This window comes from Rhinoderma darwinii, chromosome 3, assembly GCF_050947455.1.
Source record: "Rhinoderma darwinii isolate aRhiDar2 chromosome 3, aRhiDar2.hap1, whole genome shotgun sequence".
NCBI lineage: Eukaryota > Metazoa > Chordata > Amphibia > Anura > Rhinodermatidae > Rhinoderma > Rhinoderma darwinii.
The window spans coordinates 4,773,449-4,800,049 of record NC_134689.1 but is presented as its reverse complement, the minus strand read 5'-3'; the positions used below and the strand labels follow the sequence as shown (position 1 = coordinate 4,800,049).

At 40.6% G+C, this 26,601-nt stretch overlaps 1 protein-coding gene across 1 annotated transcript in view; it reads left to right on the top strand.

Moving 5' to 3' along the window:
• Nucleotides 1-26,601, top strand: part of B4GALNT3 (beta-1,4-N-acetyl-galactosaminyltransferase 3) — a 78,473-nt gene that overhangs the window by 47,886 nt on the left and 3,986 nt on the right. The window contains exons 5-15 of the mRNA XM_075859788.1: nucleotides 10,533-10,623; nucleotides 11,346-11,446; nucleotides 12,116-12,183; nucleotides 12,575-12,653; nucleotides 15,998-16,064; nucleotides 16,901-17,029; nucleotides 17,647-17,756; nucleotides 22,340-22,440; nucleotides 22,704-22,765; nucleotides 23,133-24,810; nucleotides 26,288-26,589. Of these exons, the coding sequence (XP_075715903.1) occupies nucleotides 10,533-10,623; nucleotides 11,346-11,446; nucleotides 12,116-12,183; nucleotides 12,575-12,653; nucleotides 15,998-16,064; nucleotides 16,901-17,029; nucleotides 17,647-17,756; nucleotides 22,340-22,440; nucleotides 22,704-22,765; nucleotides 23,133-24,810; nucleotides 26,288-26,589 (2,788 nt within the window). The remainder of the gene's footprint in view (nucleotides 1-10,532; nucleotides 10,624-11,345; nucleotides 11,447-12,115; nucleotides 12,184-12,574; nucleotides 12,654-15,997; nucleotides 16,065-16,900; nucleotides 17,030-17,646; nucleotides 17,757-22,339; nucleotides 22,441-22,703; nucleotides 22,766-23,132; nucleotides 24,811-26,287; nucleotides 26,590-26,601) is intronic.

Genomic DNA, 26,601 nt, shown 5'->3' with positions numbered 1-26,601 from the left:
TACAAGAATATAACTACTATAATACTGCCCCTATATACAAGAATATAACTACTATAATACTGCCCCTATATACAAGAATATAACTACTATAATACTGCTCCCTATATACAAGAATATAACTACTATAATACTGCCCCCTATATACAAGAATATAACTACTATAATACTGCTGCTATATACAAGAATATAACTACTATAATACTGCCTCCTATATACAAGAATATAACTACTATAATACTGCCCCCTATATACAAGAATATAACTACTATAATACTGCTCCCTATATACCAGAATATAACTACTATAATACTGCCCCTATATACAAGAATATAACTACTATAATACAGACCCCTATATACAAGAATATAACGACTATAATACTGCCCCCTATATACAAGAATATAACTACTATAATACTGCCCCTATATACAAGAATATAACTAATATAATACTGCCCCTATATACAAGAATATAACTACTATAATACTGCTCCTATATACAAGAATATAACTACTATAAGGGCATGACCACACGTGGCGGATTTCCTCCGCAACTGTCCGCATCAATGCCGCACAGAATCTGCGTTGCAGATTCTGCTGCGGATCTGCACAAAATGTGCAGAAAATTGATGCGGACTGGCCGCTGCGGACTGCAGGAAAAGTGCTTCTCTTCTCCCTATTCAGTGCAGGATAGAGAGAAGGGACAGCACTTTCCCTAGTGAAAGTCAAAGAAATTCATACTTACCGCCCGTTGTCTTGGTGACGCGTCCCTCTTTCGGCATCCAGCCCGACCTCCCTGGATGACGCTCCAGTCCATGTGACCGCTGCAGCCTGTGCTTGGCCTGTGATTGGCTGCAGCCGTCACTTACACTGAAACGTCATCCTGGGAGGCCGGACTGGAGACAGACGCAGGGAGTTCTCGGTAAGTATGAACTTATATTTTTTTTTACAGATACATGTATATTGGGATCGGTAGTCACTGTCCCGGGTGCAGAAACAGTTACTGCCGATCGCTTAACTCTTTCAGCACCCTGGACAGTGACTATTTACAGACGTCTCCTAGCAACGCTCCCGTCATTACGGGAGCCCCATTGACTTCCTCAGTATGGCTGTAGACCTAGAAATACATAGGTCCAGCCAGAATGAAGAAATGTCATGGTAGTAAAAACAATACGCTCCGCAGCACACATAAGATCTGCGGACTTCATTGCGGAATTTTGACTCTCCATTGAAGTCAATGGAGAAATTCCGCCATGAGTCCGCAACCAGTCCGCCACTGCTCCGCAACAGACAGAGCATGCTGCGGACACTAAATTCCGCTCCGCAGCCTATGCTCCGCAGCGGAATTTTACGCCTAGTCTAAACGAACACTGCTAAATTAAAGTGTAAGTCAATGGACAAACGGCACCGCTGCGGATTAACGCTGCGGAGTGTCCGCAGCGGAATTTCAGTGAAATTCCGCCACGTGTGAACCCGCCCTAATACTGCCTCCTATATACAAGAATATAACTACTATAATACTGCTCCTATATACAAGAATATAACTACTATAATACTGCTCCTATATACAAGAATATAATTACTATAATACTGCCCCCTATATACAAGAATATAACTACTATAATACTGCCCCTATATACAAGAATATAACTACTATAATACTGCTCCTATATACAAGAATATAACTACTATAATACTGCTCCTATATACAAGAATATAACTACTATAATACTGCTCCTATATACAAGAATATAACTACTATAATACTGCTCCTATATACAAGAATATAACTACTATAATACTGCTCCTATATACAAGAATATAACTACTATAATACTGCTCCTATATACAAGAATATATCTACTATAATACTGTCCCCTATATACAAGAATATAACTACTATAATACTGCTCCTATATACAAGAATATAACTACTATAATACTGCTCCTATATACAAGAATATATCTACTATAATACTGTCCCCTATATACAAGAATATAACTACTATAATACTGCTCCTATATACAAGAATATAACTACTATAATACTGCCTCCTATATATAAGAATGTAACTACTATAATACTGCCCCCTATATACAAGAATATAACTACTATAATACTGCCTCCTATATACAAGAATATATCTACTATAATACTGTCCCCTATATACAAGAATATAACTACTATAATACTGCTCCTATACACAAGAATATAACTACTATTTTACTGCTCCTATACACAAGAATATAACTACTATAATACTGCCGCTATATACAAGAATATAACTACTATAATACTGCCCCCTATCTACAAGAATATAACCACTATAATACTGCCCCCTATATACAAGAATATAACTACTATAATACTACCCCTATATACAATATAACTACTATAATACTGCCCCCTATATACAAGAATATAACTACTATAATACTGCCCCCTATATACAAGAATATAACTACTATAATACTGCCCCTATATACAAGAATATAACTACTATAATAATGCTCCTATATACAAGAATATAACTACTATAATACTTCTCCTATATACAAGAATATAACTACTATAATACTGTCCCCTATATACAAGAATATAACTACTATAATACTGCCCCTATATACAAGAATATAACTACTATAATACTGCTCCTATATACAAGAATATATCTACTATAATACTGCTCCTATATACAGGAATATAACTACTATAATACTGCCCCCTATATACAAGAATATAACTACTATAATACTGCCCCCTATGTACAAGAATATAACTACTATAATACTGCCCCTATATACAAGAATATAACTACTATAATACTGCTCCCTATATACAAGAATATAACTACTATAATACTGCCCCCTATGTAGAAGAACATAGAACTGAATGTGTGGGATAATTATGATGTGTTGCTGGTGTTTCTCTGTGGTATGGATATAATGTACGTTTTGTGTGTTCTTCAGCTTCGCTCTGTCTTATCTCACAATTATCAGATTTATATTAATAATGTAAGCAGACTTCATCCTGGGTGAATAGATAATCATCTTGTAATACCTGTAATACAGGTACTGATTTAACCACTTAATGCCTGAGGGCTGGACTGTTACAGCTCTTTAGGGCTTGTCCACACAATGTATTTGCTGCAGAAAATTTCCACATAAACTACGAGACAATCCACTGCGAAAAATCTGCACCATTTCATGCGTTTTTTTTACTGTGGAAAATACTGCGAATTTTGCTGCGTTTTTTTCCAAGTCTGTGAGATGGTGATATTTCTTCAGAAAAACGCAGTAATTCTGTCCACTTTCCACAGCAATAATTGACATGCTGCGGGAAACTGAAATTACGCTCCGCAGGTGAATTTCTGGACTGAATTTTTCATGGACTCCTATCGCAACCACCCGAATGTGAAAGTAACTGCAAACCTCGGGGCTCTTCCAACTGGGTGTTAATTAAATGAGAGAGTGCTCTGCTTTACACAGTTCCTTTTGGTTAGTTGGGTCACCTCAGCGATCAGCCATAATCTGTGGGAGAATCTGTCAGCAAGTATTTTGTTTTCCTACAGCACCACCACAGGTGAAATTAAGTATTGCACAGTTCACATTGAAATCAATAGTGACAGGCCCTCCAGAGTGAGGACTAATAGATGAGGGTCCTAAATGGGAGAGCCTAATTATGTAGAAATTCTCTAATAGGGTATTTTGAAAATGGGTTCTTTGCCCCTTTAAGGTCAGTGGTCAGGAAGGGGTTACATTTATCACCTATACTGAATACAATGTAATTCACAATCAACTGCAGCAAAACAAAAAAATCACTTGTTACTTTGTATCTTTTTCCCTGTAAAACACACAATGGACATAGAAGAATTACTGTGATTCATTGCATCCAAGTTCAATGGCTGATATTGCGCAATTTTGGCTCAGACTCCACATCTCGTTCTCCGGGTTGGCAGTCAATTGTGATGTGAAAATTCCCTTCCGTTTGTGTGAATGTGAATATGTGTTGTTGTGGTAAGATCAGTGTGCGTTCACCGTTTAGGGGGTGCACTGGTAGGGCGGCATCAGTGATACAATCTCTAAGACTCCGCAGCTGGTGACGGCAGAAAAGAGCAGAGAACTGGGCCTCAGATCCAACAGGCCCCTTACTCGGTGCACGGGACTAGCGTAGTGCGTCAGTGCCTAACACTTACCCTCTCTACCTAGTGGTGGGCAATGCGCGGGTCTAGCTTGAGACCCCTGATTTCCCGACTGCCAGTGGCCTAGCTGGGGCTCCTGACATCTGACAACCAGTCCTGTAGCCTCCGAGTGGTCTATCAAGGGTCTGTAGTGACCCAAGCACAACTCTTGGACACAACTCTTGGAAATCTGCCTATATTAGGACCACTCGAGTCTTCGTTCATCCAGAGGCGGCTGGATGATATAGGTGATGCTTTTATATAACTGTATGTTCTTCACTTAACCACAAAGATTTACAGCCTCCTGAATATACATAATGAGTTTGAAATGGTCAAGACAAGAATAAAGACTGCATCTGTAAAGAACAAGCTGAGTCCAGTAGCTGATCACGATCCGGACCCTGAAGTCTCCGGTGAAGGTAGCACCTTGGCCGCTTCTGAGCCGAATGGTGAATATGATTCCGACCCAATTTTCAGGTCTTTCTGCTGTAGTAAAGGAGCTTGAAGACATTAAAGCAGATGTGAAACACATTGGAATAGAGAAGAGACCCTGGAGAGGACTCAAAATATCATGCTCTCTCAACAAGAACCCATCAGGCAAGCCTTCCCCGAACTGGAAGATCAAGAGAATAGAAGGAAGAACATCAGGTCCTAATGAAGTCCTGCAACCTACGGCCATACATATCTTTAGCTCTCTGCCGGTGTTATAGTCATTGAACGAGTCCAAAGAGTCCCGAGGCCTAAAAGTGCTAAGAATGAACGCCCAAGAGATGTGATCTGTGGCCTACTCAGCTACGTAGATACCTCCGCTAGTTTGCAATAGGCAAGAGAATCTGCTGGAATCTTCCACGAAGAGACGAAAATTCAATCAGACATGGCAGCAGGTACTCTATCTAAGAAGCGGATCCTAAAACCTCTCACCGCTTCTACCGGCTATAAAAACGTCCAGTAACATGACTCTTTCCCTTTGGCCAAACCACCGCTAAAGATGGACCATCAGAACACATGAGGATTTGCCTAAAGTTTGGGATAAACTGTATGGATATTCCGTCTTGGCTACCTGAGCATCTCAGCGCTCCTATGCCACCACTTCCACGCCAAGAGAATTGTCAATTGAGCACGAGAAGAAGATCTCCGAAAGCAAAGCAAGAGGACAAAGGAACATCAACCACCTGATGTGGTCAGAATGAAGTCCGAATTTATTACCGTCTTTCCTCGAGTGAAACGGTTGTCCCATATTTCACTTCTGTTTTGTTAACTTTTCTTAACTTTTGTGCTCCTCTACAAATCTCAAGACTTTTCCTGTTGGATGTCGGTACATGGGGTTTGTGGCCACGAGGTAGAGACGTTTTCTTATAGTGGACCTTTCCTTAATGTGCTCAGTTACTACACACTATGGTTTATAAATATACTGAATGGTCACTTTCCCTTTCACGACTGGAGCGTCTCTGTATGGAAATCAGACACGTGATCCCGGACGCAGCGTAAAATCAAGTCACAAGTTATCCATTGATCAGTTTCAGCGTTAAACCACATTAGAATGGGAAAATTGAGCGACTTGGAACGAGGCCTGGTCATCGCTGCTAGACTAGCTAGGGCCAATAGTATAAAAACTGCCAACCTTGTGTGGTTTCCCGTGCAACGGTGTGAAGAGTATACGGAGAATGGTGTGATCAAGGAAAAACATCCGCCGAATGGTGGATGTCAACAACTTGTCGACGAAGGGGGTGAGAGGAGGACGTGAGGAATCGTTCTGATGAACGGGTGGCGCACAGACCAGGAGACTGCAGCCGAATACAACGCTGGCGCTCCAATTAAAGTGTGCGAACGCACAACCCGCCGTTCCTTAGCACGGATGGGCTATAATGGCAGACGACCAGTTCCAGTGTCATTGCTGTCTAAGGGAAACACAAAGACAAGACTCAAGTGGGCAAAAAAAAAAAAAAATTTGAGCAGCGGAAAAACATTGGCAGTTCAGATGAATCCACATTTCTGGGGCACCGTGCTGATGGCAGGGTCAGAAATGGGCGCTAGCAGCATGAATCTATGAACCGTTCAGGCTGGTGGAGTAATGGTGAGGGGAACATTTTCTTGGCACCCTGGCTCCTCTGATACCTGTGGATGGATGATTGATCGGCAGGTCTCATCTAAGCGTTGTGGCCGACCACGTTCATCCGTTCATGGCAGCTATTTACCCTACGGCAGGAGGACACTTTAGGGGCAACTGCGAGAAGCGATCCTGTCCGCATCGGACAATATTCCTGTAGAACTATCCCAAACCCTAGTGGATGGAGTCTATGCCACGACCAATTGCTAGAGATCTGAAGTCCAAAGAAGGTCCAACGCGCTACTAGATGGGGGTCTCTAGTAAAGTGGCCATTCAGTGGTCACACACCCGCCCTACGATGTCCTATGCGTCTCATGGATATTTTGCTACGTATTAGTCGCTACTATGGCCTTTACTCTAATGAAGGAATTCAAGTTTAAAATTATGTCCTTTCAAAAGACTCACTTTAAGCAAAACCACATTCCAAAAATGCCTCTCCATCAATCTGATCAATGGTTTTAGAGAACCCGCTCCTCCGACCCTCCAGAGAAGAATCTATTGCTATTCGGAAGAATGTGGCTCTTCACCCGGACGTATAACACGTAGAGCCGCAGGACAGGTGTTTGTGTTTGAAAAGAAAAATATCACATACCACTTACTAACCTTTATGCCCCTAATCAAAAACCAGTAGCTTGGTGCCTACACACCATCCAAAAATGTCAAACTTGTTAGGAAAGGTCTGTCACATTTAAGTTGTCATGGCTACTAGTCATGCTTCGGGGTTGTGTTGCAGAGCCACTCCTATTTCTCAGTCTGCACCTATCAGGGCCAAGGGTGGAGTATTTGAATCTGTTCGGTTTTCTCATTGTTGCTTGTGATTTTCTTGTGTATGCAGGTGTCTGATCAAACTCCTGGTTATACCCTGTATCGCCCTGAATACTTGGACTCTTTGAACTGGACCTCGGCTCTTTGGATTTACCCTCTTCTCACTGATTTGGACATTCTGCGCTAAGTTGGTTTTGACCTCGGCTACTCCTGGTTTTGTACCGTGCTTGCTGATTACCCCTCTGTCTTGTCTGGTTATCCGTTCTGGTATTGCCTGCATTGCACCTCCTGTCCAACACCTTATTCTGTATAAGCAACCTGGGTTCTATGTGGCCAAATCCAACCTGCCTTGCGGCGGGCTCTGGTGAAGACCCTAGAGTAGCCTTAGACTCTGCCGACCAGAGTGGTGACGAACTTGAGGTAGCGGATTTACCTGTACGCTTGATCCAGACAGTCTGCAGCCTTTGGGAAATTGCTTGTATAGCAATTCCATAAACTTGCATTCTGGGGAATTGCTCAAGTAGTGATTCCTTGGCAAAACCTTTTACTGAAGGTGCTCGGAGGGGATCTTAAAAATGGTCATGGACGACTTGCGAGACCCAACATCTCTGACATCCGCAATCTCTCAGAAAGCTCTCGGCAAAGTTAAACTGGCAACACCTCAGAGATGCTTGGAGGCTACACGTTCCGACTGTCAAAGATTTTACATTTTTTTCACATGTTCTATTATTTATTCCCGAGAGACACATTCATCCAGTGTTCTTATCATTTCAAATCTTCCAGTCTGTACAGGGTCTTGGCTGCAAGAGGGGAGCAAACATAGAAGTCGCCTATCTGGGTAGCTGACGGAGTTCTTTCGGACACATGACACAGTAAAAAGCTTGCATATAGAACTTTAATGGTTAGCCAATAAAGGTATCATACCTTCTATACTTTTGTCTTTTTTGACACAACGGTATTTAACAGGACACATGACACAAAATATTTCCACTCCCATCCTCCGGGAAACCCACAAGGTGAATTATTGCTTTAGGCTCGAGAGTCAAAAAACAAAGAGATGCAAATAAACTCCCTGCCAGAGCAAATATCCACTTTAGAAAACCTCCATAAAATAAGAAAGTCGCCTCTGCACAAGGGGAACTTACGCATTTGAGAACTCACTTAAGTTTGTTAACATAGGGCTGATACGCTGCATAAATGTATACAGCGTATCCGCCCCGGTGGCCGTGTGGTGCCGTTTTTTTCGCCCGGAATGTCCTCTCCGGAAAACAGAAGCGAAGGAAAAAAAAATGTGCGTACATACCCTCCGCCGCCCTGCAGCCCGGCCTCCTGGGATGACATTTCATCCCATGTGACCGCTGCTGTCTGTGATTGGCTGCAGAGGTCACATTGGATTAAACGGAGGACGGCGAACCTGGACGAAGCAACACAGAATTCTGGGTAAGTATAACATTTAATTATTTTTGGGTTGCGATTTCTGCGGCGGAATCGCAGTTTTTCCGCCACAAAAATCGCAACATCTGCTGTGTGTTACCTGTTTTACCTCCCCATTGAATTCAATAGGGAAAACCCGCAACAAAAAAGTAGCGATTACGCAAATACAATTGACATGCTGCGATTTAAAATTCTGCACCGCAATTACATTTCTGATCATTTTTTCCGCTTATCGTTTACGCAGCGCGTGGATGAGACTCGTTCAAATATCCACTCTGCTGCCACTGTATTATGCTGCGGATTTACCGCAACTAAATCCGCAGTATATACGCTACGTGTGAACCCGTTAAATGTCAGATCTGCCAAAAACGTATTTGATCTCTAATTCTAAAATGTAAGCGCTTGAAGATATTTGCCCAAGACCACGTCCAGACTTAAAAACAACAAAAAGCAAAGTCTTTTATTCCCACCGGACGTTCTTCGCCCTCGGGTCATAAATTCCCCTCACGCTACAAATTTTGATATAAACTTGAGCCAACGGATCCTATAAATGAAGCTGATTGATTATCAGAACTATCGGCAGAGAATAAACCAACAACCATTCACACTCCCCGAAATTAGATCCCATGCACCCGGCCGTGCCCGTAAACATGGCCCGCGATTGCGAGCACGGCCGGCCGTCGACGGCCGCATTTTCGTGCCGTGCTCCCATACAAAGTATGGGAGCACGGTCTGTAAAAATCAAAAAGTAGAACATGCTCCATAATTCCCGGCACGGTTCTAGGGCACGGACACCCTTCCGTATCGATCCGGAAAGGTGTCCGCGGCCAATCTAAATGGGCGGGTCCGTAATTGCAGAGTTTTTTTTACGGTGGTGTGCATGGGGCCCTACAAAAATACAGTCCTACATCCCTAATGGGAAGAGCCCAGGCCCGCAGGGTCTACCATGAACCAATGCAAGAAATTTCACCAAATTCTAACCAAACAATTCTCATTCCAGGTTTTCATGAGACTTTTGAGATGTTTGGAAAAATGTCAATTTCACTCTAAGGCTGCGTTCACAAGGGGCGGATATGCTGCGTCAAAGCCTGCAGCATATCCGCCATGTGCTCAGCAGGGAATTTCCGGGCGAAAAACCACACCAAACTGTGGTGCAGTTTTTCGTCCGAAATGTCCGTTGCGGAAAACTGCAGCACTTGGCCGGCCGGCAAGCAGGCCAGCCTCCTGGGATGACGTTTCCTCCCAGGAGACCGCTGTCATTGGCTGCAGCGGCGATCACATAGGATGAAGATTATGACCTGCCTGCACGCCGTTTTTCAGCCGCAGTCAAAAAACGCCTCCAAAAACGCTTTCTCTGCCTCTATTGATGTCAATGGGAGATCAGAGATGGAAATGCCTGAAGAAAGGGCACGTTGCTTCTTTTTCCCGCGAGTGTTTTTTTTCCGCCATTTTTTGCTGCGGGTTCCGACGTGGTTTCCGCTGCAAATACCGCTGCAAAAAACTCAGTGTGAACAGGGACGTAAACTTTAAAAAAAACTGATTCCTTGGTTCTTTATTCTGCAGGTCAGTCCGATATCCGTTCTACCACATTAATATATTTTTTTATGATGTTTTACGTTTACAAAGAATTGGTTTGTGTCCCGATATTCTGAGACCCGTAACTTTTTTTATTCTTCTGGCGAGCGGTCGTTTTTATTGATAACATTTTCGGGTACACACAAGTTTTTGATCACTTTTTATTCTTTTCATTTGGGGAGGTCACCAAAAAGCAGCAATTTTGGCATTGGGAATTTGGTTTTTACAGCGACATTCTTCAGGCAGGTTAAAGGGAAAAAAAAAATTTTTTTTTTTTTTTTTTTTGTTCATTATTAAAAATTCAAAGCCACCCCCCTCAGGCCAATGTCATTGATTCCCCTCTCTACTTGCAAATAAGTTTTTCGGGCAACGCGTCGCCGTGTTCATTGGACCGGGGACTTTGTGGACTCTGTTCTTTGGTTGAGATGACTTTGGAAGTCAGAATATTTAGGATTTTTGCTGTTTCCTCAGATTCGTACAACAGTCAGTAAACTGGCAATAACTCCACAATGGACCAACTACGGGCTCCGCATGTTCGGTTATCTCCACCCGGCGGCAGACGGTAAGAACACCCCAAGAGTTATTACTTGCATTGCTCACCCCTAGATCTGTCTCTCCTTATGACTTGATAGCGCCCCCTTGAGTCTTTGAGATATTAGCGTTCTGTTTTCTATTGCCATCTCGTATTTAATGACTTTGACCTTGACTTTGACCTTGACACTTTTGCACTAATTTCCTGTGCTTGAAATATGAAACGGATGACATTTCCGCCAATAGAAGACACTAAGTCCATCTTATCTGAATGACATTTCCAGAGCAATTAAATGTGATCTTTTTTTCCCTGTTATCAGCCATTTCGGGCTGGGGAGATGCTGTTTCTCATTGGGATGAGTAAAAAAAAAAAGCTGTTTCCCTTTAAATATCTTATTTCTTAACTGAGCTATCAGAAGTTGAAGTTACAGCCCGTGCTGTGATAAGAGCTTGCACGTTTGTCCCTATGACAGCACTTCCTGTTCATGTGCTCTGGAAACTCCGTGTTATCATAACAACCAATTGTATCTCTTTTATTTTGTTACCTCTGGTTTGTTGCTATGAGGCCAAGTCGCCCTATGATAATACTAAACTGTTAGAGAACAGTGACAGGAAGTGTTGTCGTAGGGGCACAACACATCTTCTTACAGGAAACTTGCGTTTTCTATATCTAACGATATAAGATATTATATTATACTATGGTAACAGGTTGTAATGTAATATCTGACTCTTTCTCCTGTTTTTTTGCTGCAGGTGAATTCCAGTTTGCGGTATCATCTGATGACAACTCGGAGTTCTGGCTCAGTGAAGATCAGTCAGTGGCAAAGCTGCGGCTCCTGTGTAGAGTAGGACCGGTACGGAGAGGCGACGCTATATACACACCAATCAGGGAGCACTCTGCAGCCATACATTTCCATCAATCCTCCAGAGACCAGGCCAGGGCCGAAAACAACGGGGGAAATAAACCACACAAACCCTAATAGGACAATCCTCTATGAGCTGAACAGATCGAGACATGTTACCTGCACTGATACATTGTAACAAATCGACAGGACAGTGATTTTTGCTGCTGATGTGTTTACCTCACTGAGGATTGTCTAGACTGGATACAATTGTAACAAACCTCCAGCTGTGAGAACTATGAGGTCTGTATGGGATGTAAACATCAATGCTTTCATTCACAGACAGCAAGCAGAGATCTTAAAAGGACAAGGAATTGAAATGCAATGTCCATTAAAAAGTTGCAGAACTTTTCATTATACAGGGAATAAACTTTATTAACTCTTTAAAGGGAACCGATCTCTCAGATGAGCTCCTGTATGGAGGTCGCATATATAGCAGCCCCCTCTGCTGGTCAGTGTGTGAAAGGGCTGATGGGGGAGGGGCAAACATATATGCTAATGAGGCATCTGCAAATGCTAAATTACGCAGTGTGACAAATTGCAATTATATCGAAATAATCGCCCCCCCCCCCCTAAATAAATATTCCCCATATAAGTTGTTTTTCTCTTTCTGTGCTGCAGGGAGGGAAGCAGTGGACTGCCCCAGGGGAGTATGGGAAATTTCAAGGTCAAATCTCCACACCAGTAAGGTAAGACACGGAGAGAACCCCCCAAAACTCCAGTCATTCAGGGGCTTACACTGTGGAAGTGGGACCCCACAGAAAATAGATAATACAACATCTCTTGGGGGGCACTCAGCCAAACGACAAGCTGTCCTGACCACCCCTCCATCGCCCACCCTCCTGTTGGATCGTCCTTATTCCCTTTTTCCCCATTCTGCCACAACTGCGGTACTGCGTGGGTGGGGTGAAAACAATCCCCGCCCCTGCCCAGGATCATCAGCACCAACAGCAGCATTGTACAAACCAGAGCGCCCCTCATCCAAGTGCCAATTATAGAATTGGGAATCAGTGGTGTGCCCATCTGCCTAATGGTAGTCACACGTCTTCCATAATTGTCATATGTTTCCTTATATTGCAGGTTGTCGGCTTCTAAGCTATATTACTTTGAATTGTTACACAAGCAGGATGAAGGAGGGACAGACCACGTGGAGCTAGCAGTGGGTGACAGTATATAAAGTATATATATATAGTGATATGGAGCATGCTGGTATAACCTGGGTATCTCCTGTATATAATTATGTATGTACAGCTGGTATAAGTTATACATCTTCTTGTATATAGTGATATGGAGCATGCTGGTATAACCTGGGTATCTCCTGTATATAATTATATATGTACAGCTGGTATAAGTTATACATCTTCTCTTATATAGTGATATGGAGCATGCTGGTATAACCTGGGTATCTTCTGTATATAATTATATCTGTATAGCTGGTATAAGTTATACATCTTCCTGTATATAGTGATATGGAGCATGCTGGTATAACCTGGGTATCTCCTGTATATAATTATATATGTACAGCTGGTATAAGTTATACATCTTCTTGTATAGAGTGATATGGAGCATGCTGGTATAACCTGGGTATCTCCTGTATATAATTATGTATGTACAGCTGGTATAAGTTATACATCTTCTTGTATATAGTGATATGGAGCATGCTGGTATAACCTGGGTATCTTCTGTATATAATTATATATGTACAGCTGGTATAAGTTATACATCTTCCTGTATATAGTGATATGGAGCATGCTGATATAACCTGGGTATCTTCTGTATATAATTATATATGTACAGCTGGTATAAGTTATACATCTTCCTGTATATAGTGATATGGAGCATGCTGGTATAACCTGGGTATCTTCTGTATATAATTATATATGTACAGCTGGTATAAGTTACACATCTTCTTGTATATAGTGATATGGAGCATGCTGGTATAACCTGGGTATCTCCTGTATATAATTATATATGTACAGCTGGTATAAGTTATACATCTTCATGTATAAAGTGATATGGAGCATGCTGGTATAACCTGGGTATCTTCTGTATGTAATTATATATGTACAGCTGGTATAAGTTATACATCTTCCTGTATATAGTGATATGGAGCATGCTGGTATAACCTGGGTATCTTCTGTATATAATTATATATGTACAGCTGGTATAAGTTATACATCTTCCTGTATATAGTGATATGGAGCATGCTGGTATAACCTGAGTATCTTCTGTATATAATTATATATGTACAGCTGGTATAAGTTATACAGCTTCTTGTATATAGTGATATGGAGCATGCTGGTATAACCTGGGTATCTTCTGTATATAATTATATATGTACAGCTGGTATAAGTTATACATCTTCCTGTATATAGTGATATGGAGCATGCTGGTATAACCTGGGTATCTTCTGTATATAATTATATATGTACAGCTGGTATAAGTTATACATCTTCCTGTATATAGTGATATGGAGCATGCTGGTATAACCTGGGTATCTTCTGTATATAATTATATATGTACAGCTGGTATAAGTTATACATCTTCCTGTATATAGTGATATGGAGCATGCTGGTATAACCTGGGTATCTTCTGTATATAATTATATATGTACAGCTGGTATAAGTTATACAGCTTCTTGTATATAGTGATATGGAGCATGCTGGTATAACCTGGGTATCTTCTGTATATAATTATATATGTACAGCTGGTATAAGTTATACATCTTCTTGTATATAGTGATATGGAGCATGCTGGTATAACCTGGGTATCTTCTGTATATAATGATATATGTACAGCTGGTATAAGTTATACATCTTCTTGTATATAGTGATATAGATCATGCTGGTATAACCTGGGTATCTTCTGTATATAATTATATATGTACAGCTGGTATAAGTTATACATCTTCTTGTATATAGTGATATGGAGCATGCTGTTATAACCTGGGTATCTTCTGTATATAATTATATATGTACAGCTGATATAAGTTATACATCTTCTTGTATATAGTGATATGGAGCATGCTGGTATAACCTGGGTATCTTCTGTATATAATTATATATGTACAGCTGGTATAAGTTATACATCTTCTTGTATATAGTGATGTGGAGCATGCTGGTATAACCTGGGTATCTTCTGTATATAATTATATATGTACAGCTGGTATAAGTTATACATCTTCTTGTATATAGTGATATGGAGCATGCTGGTATAACCTGGGTATCTCCTGTATATAATTATATATGTACAGCTGGTATAAGTTATACATCTTCTTGTATATAGTGATATGGAGCATGCTGGTATAACCTGGGTATCTTCTGTATATAATTATATATCTACAGCTGGTATAAGTTATACATCTTCTTGTATATAGTGATATGGAGCACGCTGGTATAACCTGGGTATCTCCTGTATATAATTATATATGTACGGCTGGTATAAGTTATACATCTTCCTGTATATAGTGATATGGAGCATGCTGGTATAACCTGGGTATCTTCTGTATATAATTATATATGTACAGTTGGTATAAGTTACACATCTTCTTGTATATAGTGATATGGAGCATGCTGGTATAACCTGGGTATCTTCTGTATATAATTATATATGTGCAGCTGGTATAAGTTATACATCTTCCTGTATATAGTGATATGGAGCATGCTGGTATAACCTGGGTATCTCCTGTATATAGTTATATATGTACAGCTGGTATAAGTTATACATCTTCTTGTATATAGTGATATGGAGCATGCTGGTATAACCTGGGTATCTTCTGTATATAATTATATATGTACAGCTGGTATAAGTTATACATCTTCTTGTATATAGTGATATGGAGCATGCTGGTATAACCTGGGTATCTCCTGTATATAGTTATATATGTACAGCTGGTATAAGTTATACATCTTCCTGTATATAGTGATATGGAACATGCTGGTATAACCTGGGTATCTTCTGTATATAATTATATATGTACAGCTGGTATAAGTTATACATCTTCTTGTATATAGTGATATGGAGCATGCTGCTATAACCTGGGTATCTTCTGTATATAATTATATATGTACAGCTGGTATAAGTTATATATCTTCTTGTATATAGTGATATGGAGCATGCTGGTATAACCCGGGTATCTTCTGTATATAATTATATATGTACAGCTGGTATAAGTTATACATCTTCTTGTATATAGTGATATGGAGCATGCTGGTATAACCTGGGTATCTACTGTATATAATTATATATGTACAGCTGGTATAAGTTATACATCTTCTTGTATATAGTGATATGGAGCATGCTGGTATAACCTGGGTATCTTCTGTATATAGTTATATATGTACAGCTGGTATAAGTTATACATCTTCTTGTATATAGTGATATGGAGCATGCTGGTATAACCTGGGTATCCTCTGTATATAATTATATATGTACAGCTGGTCGGTACTAGTAGTTGTAGTCCGTATACCTCTATCTCACTCTCCCCATGTCTTCCTCCGGTAGTGGCGTGACTTTTCTCCGGGCTCTCAGTTCAGACTCATAGACTCGCAGTTCCTGTCTCTTTTCTCTGGTAAGTTTTTATTGTCTGTAGATTATTATTATTATTATTAGTATTATTATTAGTATTATTATTAGTATTATTATTATTAGTATTATTATTAGTATTATTATTAGTATTATTATTATTAGTATTATTAGTATTATTATTAGTATTATTATTAGTATTATTATTAGTATTAGTATTATTAGTATTATTATTAGTATTATTATTAGTATTATTATTAGTATTATTATTAGTAGTATTATTATTAGTATTATTATTAGTATTATTATTATTATTAGTATTATTAGTATTATTAGTATTATTAGTATTATTATTAGTATTAGTATTAGTATTAGTATTAGTATTATTATTATTATTAGTATTATTAGTATTATTAGTATTATTATTAGTATTATTATTAGTATTATTAGTATTATTAGTATTATTATTCGTATTATTAGTATTATTAGTATTATTATTAGTATTATTATTAGTATTATTAGTATTAGTATTATTATTAGTATTATTAGTATTATTAGTATTATTATTAGTATTATTATTAGTATTAGTATTATTATTATTAGTATTATTATTAGTATTATTTTTAGTATTATTATTATTAGTATTATTATTATTATTATTATTAGTATTATTATTAGTGTCCGCTCCTTCAGACATGGTCCTGTACTTACTGAATTATGAGCTTGTAATTATCTATACACTTTGTTGCAATGGCGGATATAACAGAGTCTTCCACGGTCTTAGGCCACACCCACTTATAAATGCTCCGCCCATTCTTAGTCTTGGTGTCACTCCGGTGTTGGTCGCGTCCTCTGTCATGATTATTCACTTTCTATCTATAGAGGACATGAACCTGCCCCTGGGAAACACATCACTGATACCCCTGAGTAAAGCGAGTCATCACATGGAGGGGCCCAAGCAGCACCCGGCGGACATGCTGAAAGAAGATCGCAGAGACAACACGTACAAAGGTGAGACCATCGGCACCCGAAGAGTCTAGTAAAAGCCCTAAAAAATCCTAGTTTCATGGAAATGAAGATTAATCTTTGTATAAAGAAAAGTTCTGCAACTTTTTAATAGAATTTGTATGACAATTCTGCACTATTTTCAAGATCTCTGCTTGCTATCAGTAAATAGAAGAATTCTTCTTGATATTCAGAAGCTGAAAACCTATTTTGACCTAATATTACTCACAACTGAAGGTTTGTTACAATTGTATCCTGTCTAGACAATCCTCTGAGAGAAAAACACATCAACAGCACAAATCTCTCATGTCCTGATAGTTTGTTACAATGTATCAGTCTAGAGTCCAGGATGTTCAGCTCTCAGAAAATTATCTAGACTGCATACAACTGTAACAAACTTTCAGCTATGAGAAGTATTAGGTTCAGCTTCTGAATGTCAACATTAAATTTTTCCAATTCACTGATGGCAAGCAGAGATCTTGAAAATGGTGATGAATTGTAACACAAAGTATAGTAGAAAGTTGCAGATCTTTTCTTTATAGAATAATGAAGCTTCATATAGATAAAACCATCACAATAATCCCAGACATGAAATCCTCCAAATCTTTGCTTCTCTTTTTCAGTCCATCCTCTGCCTATGAAGCGGGTGCAAAGTGTCCTACCCCTCTGCAGCTACAAGCCCAGCTACCTGGCGGAGGGACTGCCACTACAACGATACCAGGGACTGGAGTTTGTAAGTGTAGGGGTTGGCGTGAAACACCGGGGAGGACAGACCATATGTGCAGCTTGTTCAGCTGTTACACACTCTATTGCTTTCTGTTATCAGCCCTTTTAGGCTGGGGAGAGGCTGACTATAGTGATCTCCAATGGGATGAGTGAGAAAAAGTGCAGAAACCTCCCCTCCCCCATGATCCCTACTTTATGTCACATATCTCCAGTGCTGAGACATTACATCATATGTGTGACTGATATCAGCCGCTCCTCTTATAACACTCCAGCACTATTATATCCTCCAGAGACATTACATCATATGTGACTGATATCAGCCGCTCCTCTTATATCACTCCAATACTATTATATCCTCCAGAGACATTACATCATATGTGTGACTGATATCAGCCGCTCCTCTTATATCACTCCAGCACTATTATATCCTCCAGAGACATTACATCATATATGTGACTGATATCAGCCGCTCCTCTTATATCACTCCAGCACTATTATATCCTCCAGAGACATTACATCATATATGTGACTGATATCAGCCGCTCCTCTTATATCACTCCAATACTATTATATCCTCCAGAGACATTACATCATATGTGACTGATATCAGCCGCTCCTCTTATATCACTCCAGTACTATTATATCCTCCAGAGACATTACATCATATGTGTGACTGATATCAGCCGCTCCTCTTATATCACTCCAGCACTATTATATCCTCCAGAGACATTACATCATATGTGTGACTGATATCAGCCGCTCCTCTTATAACACTCCAGCACTATTATATCCTCCAGAGACATTACATCATATGTGTGACTGATATCAGCCGCTCCTCTTATAACACTCCAGTACTATTATATCCTCCAGAGACATTACATCATATGTGTGACTGATATCAGCCGCTCCTCTTATATCACTCCAGTACTATTATATCCTCCAGAGACATAACATCATATGTGTGACTGATATCAGCCGCTCCTCTTATATCACTCCAGCACTATTATATCCTCTAGAGACATTACATCATATGTGACTGATATCAGCAGCTCCTCTTATATCACTCCAGCACTATTATATCCTCCAGAGACATTACATCATATGTGACTGATATCAGCCGCTCCTCTTATATCACTCCAGCACTATTATATCCTCCAGAGACATTACATCATATGTGTGACTGATATCAGCTGCTCCTCTTATAATACTCCAGTACTATTATATCCTCCAGAGACATTACATCATGTGTGACTGATATCAGCCGCTCCTCTTATAACACTCCAGTACTATTATATCCTCCAGAGACATTACATCATATGTGACTGATATCAGCCGCTCCTCTTATATCACTCCAGCACTATTATATCCTCCAGAGACATTACATCATATGTGTGACCGATATCAGCTGCTCCTCTTATAATACTCCAGTACTATTATATCCTCCAGAGACATTACATCATATGTGACTGATATCAGCCGCTCCTCTTATAACACTCCAGTACTATTATATCCTCCAGAGACATTACATCATATATGTGACTGATATCAGCCGCTCCTCTTATATCACTCCAGCACTATTATATCCTCCAGAGACATTACATCATATGTGTGACTGATATCAGCCGCTCCTCTTATATCACTCCAGTAATATTATATCCTCCAGACATTACATCATATGTGTGACTGATATCAGCCTCTCCTCTTATAACACTCCAGCACTATTATATCCTCCAGAGACATTACATCATATGTGTGACTGATATCAGCCGCTCCTCTTATATCACTCCAGCACTATTATATCCTCCAGAGACATTACATCATATGTGTGACTGATATCAGCCGCTCCTCTTATATCACTCCAGCACTATTATATCCTCCAGAGACATTACATCATATGTGTGACTGATATCAGCCGCTCCTCTTATATCACTCCAGTAATATTATATCCTCCAGACATTACATCATATGTGTGACTGATATCAGCCGCTCCTCTTATATCACTCCAGTACTATTATATCCTCCAGAGACATTACATCATATGTGACTGATATCAGCCGCTCCTCTTATATCACTCCAGCACTATTATATCCTCCAGAGACATTACATCATATATGTGACTGATATCAGCCGCTCCTCTTATAACACTCCAGTACTATTATATCCTCCAGAGACATTACATCATATGTGTGACTGATATCAGCCGCTCCTCTTATAACACTCCAGTACTATTATATCCTCCAGAGACATTACATCATATGTGTGACTGATATCAGCCTCTCCTCTTATAACACTTCAGTACTATTATATTCTCCAGAGACATTACATCATATGTGACTGATATCAGCCGCTCCTCTTATAACACTCCAGTACTATTATATCCTCCAGAGACATTACATCATATGTGTGACTGATATCAGCCGCTCCTCTTATAACACTCCAGCACTATTATATCCTCCAGAGACATTACATCATATGTGTGACTGATATCAGCCGCTCCTCTTATAACACTCCAGTACTATTATATCCTCCAGACATTACATCATATGTGTGACTGATATCAGCCGCTCCTCTTATATCACTCCAGCACTATTATATCCTCCAGAGACATTACATCATATGTGTGACTGATATCAGCTGCTCCTCTTATAGCACTCCAGTACTATTATATCCTCCAGAGACATTACATCATATGTGTGACTGATATCAGCCGCTCCTCTTATATCACTCCAGCACTATTATATCCTCCAGAGACATTACATCATATGTGTGACTGATATCAGCCGCTCCTCTTATATCACTCCAGCACTATTATATCCTCCAGAGACATTACATCATATATGTGACTGATATCAGCCGCTCCTCTTATAACACTCCAGTACTATTATATCCTCCAGAGACATTACATCATATGTGTGACTGATATCAGCCGCTCCTCTTATATCACTCCAGCACTATTATATCCTCCAGAGACATTACATCATATGTGTGACTGATATCAGCTGCTCCTCTTATATCACTCCAGCACTATTATATCCTCCAGAGACATTACACCATATGTGTGACTGATATCAGCCGCTCCTCTTATATCACTCCAGCACTATTATATCCTCCAGAGACATTACATCATATGTGTGACTGATATCAGCCGCTCCTCTTATAACACTCCAGCACTATTATATCCTCCAGAGACATTACATCATATGTGTGACTGATATCAGCCGCTCCTCTTATATCACTCCAGCACTATTATATCCTCCAGAGACATTACATCATATATGTGACTGATATCAGCCGCTCCTCTTATATCACTCCAGCACTATATTCCAGAGACATTACATCATATATGACTGATATCAGCCGCTCCTCTTATATCACTCCAGCACTATTATATCCTCCAGAGACATTACATCATATGTGTGACTGATATCAGCTGCTCCTCTTATATCACTCCAGCACTATTATATCCTCCAGAGACATTACATCATATGTGTGACTGATATCAGCCGCTCCTCTTATATCACTCCAGTACTATTATATCCTCCAGAGACATTACATCATATGTGTGACTGATATCAGCCGCTCCTCTTATAACACTCCAGTACTATTATATCCTCCAGAGACATTACATCATATGTGACTGATATCAGCCGCTCCTCTTATATCACTCCAGTACTATTATATCCTCCAGAGACATTACATCATATGTGACTGATATCAGCCGCTCCTCTTATAACACTCCAGTACTATTATATCCTCCAGAGACATTACATCATATGTGTGACTGATATCAGCCGCTCCTCTTATATCACTCCAGTACTATTATATCCTCCAGAGACATTACATCATATGTGACTGATATCAGCCGCTCCTCTTATAACACTCCAGTACTATTATATCCTCCAGAGACATTACATCATATGTGTGACTGATATCAGCCGCTCCTCTTATATCACTCCAGTACTATTATATCCTCCAGAGACATTACATCATATGTGACTGATATCAGCCGCTCCTCTTATATCACTCCAGTACTATTATATCCTCCAGAGACGTTACATCATATGTGACTGATATCAGCCGCTCCTCTTATATCACTCCAGTACTATTATATCCTCCAGAGACATTACATCATATGTGACTGATATCAGCCGCTCCTCTTATATCACTCCAGCACTATTATATCCCCCAGAGACATTACATCATATGTGACTGATATCAGCCGCTCCTCTTATATAACTCCAGCACTATTATATCCTCCAGAGACATTACATCATATGTGTGACTGATATCAGCCGCTCCTCTTATATAACTCCAGCACTATTATATCCTCCAGAGACATTACATCATATGTGTGACTGATATCAGCCGCTCCTCTTATATCACTCCAGCACTATTATATCCTCCAGAGACATGACATCATATGTGTGACTTATTCTATGTTATTATGAGGGGTCGGTTGTTCCCTTCTTGTATCGTGAATATTCATGAGGGCAGCAATGTAGTATATAATATAGGTGTGTTATATATGGGGACATGCGCAGTTATTATGATGATATCCGGGTCTATCTATAACACTTTCTGCCTCCCCAGGTTCGCCTCACATACGTGTATCCTAATGATTATACACGGCTCAGTCACATGGAGAAGGACAACGAGTGCATGTACCAGGAGAACCTTCGTTACAGTGACAGGTATCCGGAGCCTCCTCACCAACACATACGAGTAAATGGGGGTATAACGCAGGGGTGGTATAAGGGGTTGGGCATTTGGGCAGTGCCATGTGGCCTGGGGTCCCCTTTCTACAGAAGGTTGTCAACTGACTGCGCCATCACTGCCAATCACCCATTTCCTTTCTGCCCCTCCCTCACCTAGATTGGCACGAGGAGAGGCACTGGCAATAAATCGGTATAAAAGCAGCAGATGTTGCACTAAACCGTTATCTCTTATCCCACAGACTGAGATATAATAAATACATGAAGGCGGACCGACCACACTCCGGACATGTCGATCACCCAGGTAATACTACATCCGATCTATACATGTGAAAGAACTACAGGATAGTATACAGCTATATATCTGCACTCAGAGGTTAGATACATTTTATGTAGAGTGTATCTAACTTTAGCTCAATTGCTACTTTCAAGGGGTGCAAAAACATGACCCAATGTAATACATGGACGTGCCGGGTGCTCGAGAGAGATGAAGGGCCCAAATGAAAAAAATTGATTTTGGGGAAAAATGACCCCACATTTGCTGCCACCTCTTCTCCTGTGTACATTATTATGATGAGTGGGGGTCCTAACCTCCACAACCCCACTGATCATCTAGTTATTACATGTCCATTTTTTGGGAACATCTTGTAAACACACTTTTCATGTAACAGGTTCGCCAGAGGACTACAACCCCCATGATTTCCAGTATGAAAACAATGAGGATAAATTTGTTCATAGAAGAGAACAGGAAGAACCAAATAAAGATGAAATCATAAGACAGAGGAAGCTTTTCTTTGTAGAAGACGAAAACAGACTATCAAGTCCCAGGAGACCCAATCACCGGAGGAGAGGACGGCCCCAGGAAAACATTAGAAGTATGAACATGGAAAGTCTCGAAAATCCAGATCCAAAAAGGTCCAACAACCGTATAAGCCAGCCACCCACAACTGGGCGAGAAAACATGAAAACGCCTTCCCTCGGTAATTCCAGACCTCAAAAGAGAAAACGTAACCATCTTCCAAATTCAGAGAATGTGACCCATGGCCAAGGTCATGCTGAGGTAGCGAGAAACATGTCCAGCATCTCAAGGTATATGGAAAGGCAAAACCAAGAACTACAAAAAGAAAACAAAAAGGTTCATGGTAGACAGAGGAGCGATCAACAAGGGGCAAACCTAGAGATGCTGGACCCTCAGAAGATGAATCATAGGAAGGAGCTATACGAGACGGAAGAGCCACCACGAGGAGCAAAGTTACAACAGAACCCAAAAACAGTAGCCAGACAAGGTCCCAATACTCATGATGGAAGGAAGATACAAGACAAAATACAAAGATCCAATTGGGATGAGGAAAATAAACCCAAGCTGAACATAGATGAAGATGTGAAACCAGAAAAGGACAAGATGCCGGACTCTCAAAAAAACCATACAAAGGACGAGAACTTTGGACGAGGTGATGGGAGGGTGCAAGACAATGTTATGGGTGAGAATTTAATCCAAAAAGGAAATGTTGGGGTTGAACAGAACCCTGGACTGAATCAATTTATAGATCTGGGATCTCAATTAGGTGATAGACCTGGTGAAAACGCAATACATCCTACAACCTCTAGAAGGTCAAAACTTGGTAAGAATGTAAGGCAGGACGTTGGGTGGACTAGATCGGGTCTTGAGAACATTGAGGAGATGGACCAAGGACGTGAACATCAAAATGAAGGAATATATCAAGGCCAGGAGGTCATCTTGGAAGAAAATGTGGAGAAAAGTCAAGACCGTCAACCAGTTGAGCTTGGAAGACAGAGAATGGAGAACCGTGTAGAAAACCCACCAATCACCAATCAGAATAGGAAACAAAGACTTGAACACGTAGAAAGGGCGAATTACATGACATCAGCTAGTGACACCAAAGACTTAAATCAAATTGTTCTGAGAAGCCAAGATGGAAGATTGGGCCAAGAAGAAGCTCAAATTCAACAAAAAATGGAAGATGGGAGTCGGGAAGCTGCAGCGGGAGAATACCAAAGTCTACAACAGCCCAACTCCGACAACTTTGCAAAGGAAAACCCAGATAATAATGATGGAGATGATCAGGAGGCGGAAGGTTATCAGCCTTATCGGGAAGAGGATCCTGAGGAAGAGGATGAGGAAGACCAGGAGCTTGAATATCCTTTTGTTTTTGAGGAACCTGTGTTCTGGAATCGGACTTTCCATGTGGGTCAGACAGATTTCCAGGTTCTTAGGTCAGACTACCTTGATCTAAAGTGTAACACTTCTGGGAATCTCCAGCTGAGTGAAAGTGAAGCCCTGACCATAGTTGGATCATTTATGAGGAAGCTCAACCAGTGGCATCGAGGGTGAGAACTTTGGTCATCTGTGGTGATACTGAAATAGAGGAAGGAAGTTGGGCGACGGAGACGTAAGTTAGGTAGGAGGATGAGATGTTGATGTATTAAGAGCGTTCAGGAGAGGTCAGCGGGTTGTTAGACAACACGAGAACATAGACCATGGGATCAGAACAACTAGAACATGAGCACCAAGACCATAAGCGTTATAGAACCAACATGTATATGTAGACTATATATAAAGAACATGAGAACCATGACCAGGAGAAACGATCTATATATTTAGACCATAATAACCTAGACATTGGCCATGAGAACCAATATATATCTAGAACATGAAAACCATGACCATGAGAACCAATCTATATACCCAGACTTTGAGAACCAAGACATTGGTGATTGCAGCCAATATGTAGACCACAAAAACAAAGACCATAGCCATGAGAATCAATCTATATATCGAGAACAGAGCCATGAGACCCAATCTATAGAGCCAGAACACGGCCATGTGACCCAATCTATAGATCTAGAACATAGCCTTGAGAACCAATCTATAGATCCAGAACATGGCCATGAGACACAATCTATAGATCCAGAACATGGCCATGAGACCCAATATATAGATCCAGAACATGGCCATGAGAACCAATCTTTTAATCCAGAACATGGCCACGAGAACCAATAAATAGATCTAGAACGTGGCCATGAGAACCAAACTATAGACCTAGAACATGGCCATGAGAACCACTCTATAGACCTAGAACATGGCCATGAGAACCACTCTATAGACCTAGAACATGGCCATGAGAACCAATCTATAGACCTAGAACATGGCCATGAGAACCAATCTATAGACCTAGAACATGGGCATGAGATCCAATCTATAGATCCAGAACATGGCCGTGAGACCCAATCTATAGATCCAGAACATGGCCATAAGAACCAATCTATTAATCCAGAACATGGCTGTGAGACCCAATCTATAGATCCAGAACATGGCCATAAGAACCAATCTATTAATCCAGAACATGGCCAAGAGACCCAATCTATAGATCTAGAACATGAGAACGACCATGAGAACCAATCCACATATCTACTGTAGAACAGGAGAACAAATCTGTATCCCTAGAACATGAGGACCAAGATCATGACCATGAGAACCAATTTGACAACAGATAATGAATCTGTATAAGTAGAGACAAGTCTCATGCAGCACAAAGTATTTCAGGACCAATCTATAACTAGAGAGTGAGTGAAGCTAATCAGTGTTATGTGAGGAGGTCATTAAAGATAAGTAGGAGATGACAGGCTTAAAGTTCTATAGTGGGAGGAACACGGTTCCTAGCAGCACAGAGTATTTCAGGAGATGTGTGTGCTGCTCTTTTGGAGGCAGTGTGAACGAATTGGGAAATGAAACAACGGAGAATTACATGGGTCGTCTACCTAATATAAACGTCTCACCTCCATGTGGGTTTGTTCCCGGACGCAGAATGTACCGGCTCCAGAAGATCGTTAATATTGAGAAACACCTGGATTACGCGCGGGGGAGTCGATATTTCCTGGACTTGGAGCTTAAAGACAAATACAACCGTCTTGTGAGATTTGCTCATTATGTCTTCGCCCCCGGCTGGACCGGACTGACCCAGGAGGGGAGTGAGCAGAAGAGGGACATGAAGTATGAGATGTGGGGTCTACGTCAGAGGCCGACGGGCAATGAGAAGCGGGTTGAGCTGTGCTGGCCGAGCGGCCTGGTCTGGAACACGCGGGCCATGGTCTATTTTATAGTGCCAGGTGAGTGGCGCG